This window comes from Phragmites australis, chromosome 7 (genome assembly GCF_958298935.1).
Source record: "Phragmites australis chromosome 7, lpPhrAust1.1, whole genome shotgun sequence".
Lineage (NCBI taxonomy): Eukaryota > Viridiplantae > Streptophyta > Magnoliopsida > Poales > Poaceae > Phragmites > Phragmites australis.
In genome coordinates, this window is record NC_084927.1 from 20,554,019 (window position 1) to 20,558,083 (window position 4,065).

General features: G+C 53.5%; 1 protein-coding gene across 1 annotated transcript; it reads right to left on the reverse strand.

The window, feature by feature from the left end:
• Positions 1 to 643: 643 nt before the first annotated feature.
• Positions 644 to 3,233, reverse strand: LOC133924138 (probable BOI-related E3 ubiquitin-protein ligase 2). The gene is made up of 3 exons (XM_062369543.1): positions 2,881 to 3,233; positions 2,412 to 2,787; positions 644 to 2,319 (listed from the first exon to the last, which is right to left on the reverse strand). Exons 2-3 carry the CDS (start codon positions 2,781 to 2,783, stop codon positions 1,786 to 1,788), a joined length of 906 nt encoding a protein of 301 aa, XP_062225527.1. The 5' UTR covers positions 2,784 to 2,787; positions 2,881 to 3,233; the 3' UTR covers positions 644 to 1,785.
• Positions 3,234 to 4,065: the final 832 nt, after the last annotated feature.

The window sequence follows — 4,065 nt, forward strand, 5'->3', positions numbered from 1 at the left end:
ATTCTAGATCCTTCTGTTTTTCAATTAATATGGTAATTTTATGATTTTGAGAATGAATCTGATGACTCCTTTTGACACTCAAATAATAATATAATAGATCGGATGAAGTATATGGAACTGAATATTTCTTTCATCATCATGTAAAGAGCATGTCATACATGGAACCAGCGTAGCAGGCGGATTTTCAACAATACTGCTGCTCCCCCGACTCAGGTCCTCAGGAACATAAAGGAGGACATTGCCCTGCGAAGGATGGCTTGTCGCCAGCCGGACATAGTTTAGATGAATGGGATGTTTGTTTTGATAATCTTTGAGGCGTTTTCCAGTTTTTATGTAATCACAAGTTATGTAAAATTCATCATTCTTCTTCTACTTAAATGACAGAGCAGTGCTCCTGCTCATGGTTAAAAAAAAAAGTACAAAAATGGTCAGCAAGTTCCACAAAAAGAACTATGTGCCGACGGAAGAAAATCAGGACGCGCACACTTGATAAAAGGAACATGGACATCAAGATGTATCACAATTCACCCACAAATGTCCAACGCTCTGAGTAGACGATGCATAATTGGCGTGCTGAGACAACCCTCTGGTCATTCCAGGAAGAAGCATCACGCCATCTTGCTGATCTTGCTGAGTGCATTGCTAAGAAATCAGAACAATTGTTTATTTGTTGTTTACAATCAATCTATCCTGTTGCCGCCTCCAGGTAACTAGGGTTAAGCTGCCTCATTTGCACATGCCGGAAACTTGAAGCGATATACGTTGGACTTTGAGTAGAATAATAACATTTCAGAGGAGAAGAGAGAAATCGTGAGGTCTTGAGATTGCATAGTTTCTCTAATGTCCGTATACTAATAACTTCCAAGAAAATTAGTCTGTGCAAGCCTCATATCTGCAGCAGTTTTAGCCATTTTACTATCCAGAACTTGTGTGGCATTTTGTGTGCAACATCTAGATCCTCGCAAGTCGCAATCATCACCCCCTGCTCCTTGGAACACTTCTTTTCTCTGTCCATTGCATCGTTAGCAAGGCAGAGCTTTACCCAGAAATTGGGACTTCAGAGGTAATATATCCATTGTTTTTCAGTAGTCTGACATCACCGGAAGGGATTGTTCAGACAGATTGATCAACGCTCTAGCATGCCAAACTTTGCTCGTAGTAGCACTTCGGTTGCAAAGGTATATCTCTTACGGTCAATCTTCTCTGCTGAACTCCTCCAGTAAACCATTTATCTGAAGACAGCTCAATCTGCACCTGGGACCGTATCACATATATGGGCTCTGCATGATTCCACGACCAGCAGTTGTACATTTAGACGCCGGAGATGCTCAATCTTCAGAGCTCCCTGGACAGGGAGCTTGTTTTCCTGGTCACCGGCCATATGAATCCATGCCTGCTGAGAAAATTATGCAGCGACGATGCCTGTCGCAACGAACATTGTTGTTCGTCCCACAACGCTTGCTTGTACTCCATTTGTGCCGGTCCGGTAAACTGAAGTAGCTACGCATGATTCCCCTTGGGATTGGGATGTCAAACTCCATGTACCTTGTTGCGCAGGTTCAGGTGTCGGTGTAGCAAGAACAAGTTGACATATCACATAAGCGTCGGTGTACCAATAGAATCTCCTTTGCAGAATGCGATTCTGATCATTTGTGCATTGCCTGATTTGAGTGCTGACGGCGCGGCTCAAGTGATGCATGCGCCCTGCTCGAAGGGAATCCCTATAGCAGGAAGGCCTTGGCTTCAATGTGGCAGGCTTCTACTCCTGGATGAACGCGGTAGACTTCAAGAGAGCAAGACATGGAGCGAGGTGTTCTTGGCTGTCGCGCAGACGGGGCACGTGCCCACGGCCGCCTCGCACGCGCGGCACAGACACATGTGCCGGCACGGGAGAAGCAGCACGCACGCCTCGCCGCCACCGCACGCCTTGCACGATGATGTCATGGCCTTGAACGCGGCGTCGTCGTTGGCGTCCGCCGCGGTCGGCGCCTCGAAGCAGCACGACTGCGCGTCCTCGGCCTCACCTTCGCCGACGGCCGCGGCGGCGGCCGCCGCGCTGGGCGACTGGAGGAGCTTGTCGAGTGTGGTGCGGAGGCCGGCGGCGACGGCCTCGTGGCTCCTGGCCACGCCCATCCACGCCAGGCACTCCGCGCCCATCTGTCGGGTCTTCTCCTCGAGCTCCGTGTTGCGGCGAAGCGCGCGCTCCAGCTCGGCCTCTGCCGCGCGCAGCCGCCCAGACGCGGCGCGCTCCTCGGCGGCCAGCAGCGCCCGGGCGTGCCTCCGCCGCGCCTCTTCCAGCCCCGCGCGCATCCTCTCGCTCTGCGAAACACGAATCCCAGACACCGCAGATCAAACGCCATTCCATCTCCACCCAATCAACAAGTCGATTCCAATAAATCACAAGCGCGTACCTCGAGTCTTATGAGCGCGTCGATCTCCACGCCCTGGTGGCACAGCCGCGACAAGAGGCCCCCGGAGACGCTCGCGCCATTGGCCACCCTCCCGCTGGTGGACGCCGTGCCGGAGCCCACCGCCCTGCCCTGCATGTCGCAGATGGACACAAGCCCCTGCGGCACCGCCGGAGGCAGTACCACGCGCTGATCCTCCAAGAAACCATCCGCCACCGCCACGCGCGCCCGCTTCCTCGTCTCGAAACCGTAGTTGCAGGTCAGCTCGCTGCGGGGGAAGTCGTTGAGCACCGTCGTCTCGATCCACGCCGCTGCGGGAACGCACCCTCCGTACACGTCCAAGAACACCGAGCCACCCGCCGTCGCGTGCTCCATAGCCCTGCAGGGCGCACAAGATTATTACACACCGATCTTGAGAGATCCATTTCTAGGATCACAGAAGAGGAAGAGAAGGCAATGGAAGCGTGCTTACCTGTTGGCGTGGAGGTCGTGGGGAAAGGCGCCAACGCAAGGGCCAAGGGCTGCACTGCACACGGGGAACGCAAAGCGTTAGGCGGGACGTGGAAGCGGAAATGGATGGGGAGTTGGTTAGGCGCAGGCGGGCTGGCGGGGAGGTGGAGGGCGAGGGAAGCTATATATATGGAGGGAGAGCCATGGCCCGGGCGTGGGGCGGTGTGGGGAAGACACGCCATGACGCCAGGCGTTGGGAGCGCGACAAAAGCGGCTCGTTTTCGACCGGGCCTGGCCGTGATGCTGGGCTGTGGGAGGAAAGGCAACGGGACGCCGTTCTGTACGCACCTGTTGTGCATATGCGGCAAACGAGACTTCACTTGTCCATGGTTATCGGCTTCGTTTACGGTTCTGAGCTCACTTCTTATCCTTGTTTTCGGTTGGCGTAGCATCAAATGTGGCCATGCCCATGGGTGCGCGAGATGTGAACGTGACGTGGGATTTGGCTGGTTGGGGTGATAGTCCGGCTGGATTACAGATGGCAGCGGGCTGCACCCGCCGGGAGTGTCATCGGTCTTCACCACACGTGCTGACCAAAATCTTACATATTTAAAACCTGGTAGGGATGCAACCTCCTAATTGGTTGATCCATCAAGGCGGTCCGATTGCGAGCAGGTGGTCAGATGAATGCATCTACAATAGGCTTGTTTCCTGAGACTTCCAGTGATCCCTCGACCGGCTGGTTTCATCAAATCGTGAAGTAATTTGTACCACCACCGCCACCGCCGCCGTTCGAGACCCTCGACTGCATCCTCTCCAACCTCAAGTTCCATCCGCGCCTCCTCACTCTCTCCCTTCTCGCCTCCTTGCTCTCCGCACTCCTGTGCTCCGAGAGAGAGAGGGGGATGGGGTTCGTCGACGGCATGCTAGAGTCAATCCGCTTGATGCAGATCCACCCCATGCTGATGCGAATCATCATCTTCGGTGATGCCCTCTGCCACTATCTCTTCTTCTCCTCTGATTCTATTTACTGGAACTAAGATCATTGCATACTGCATCGGGAGTTGTGTAGTTTCCGGTAGGAATTTGGTGGGCGGAACCGATCATTTTCAGATTTTGAGAGGATTTTGGCTTGTAAGATCAGGGGAGGAGACTCTTGGGGTTCTTGATCTGGTTTCACAGTAAGTTATTTGTTCCTAAAGACTTC

Coding starts and splice junctions, on each gene's coding strand:
- LOC133924138 (XM_062369543.1), bottom strand. CDS start 2,783: ATGGAGCACGCGACGGCGGGTGGCTCGGTGTTCTTGGACGTGTACGGA. Junction 2,320..2,411: donor ACGCGCTCATAAGACTCGAG/GTACGCGCTTGT, acceptor CGTGTTTCGCAG/AGCGAGAGGATGCGCGCGGG.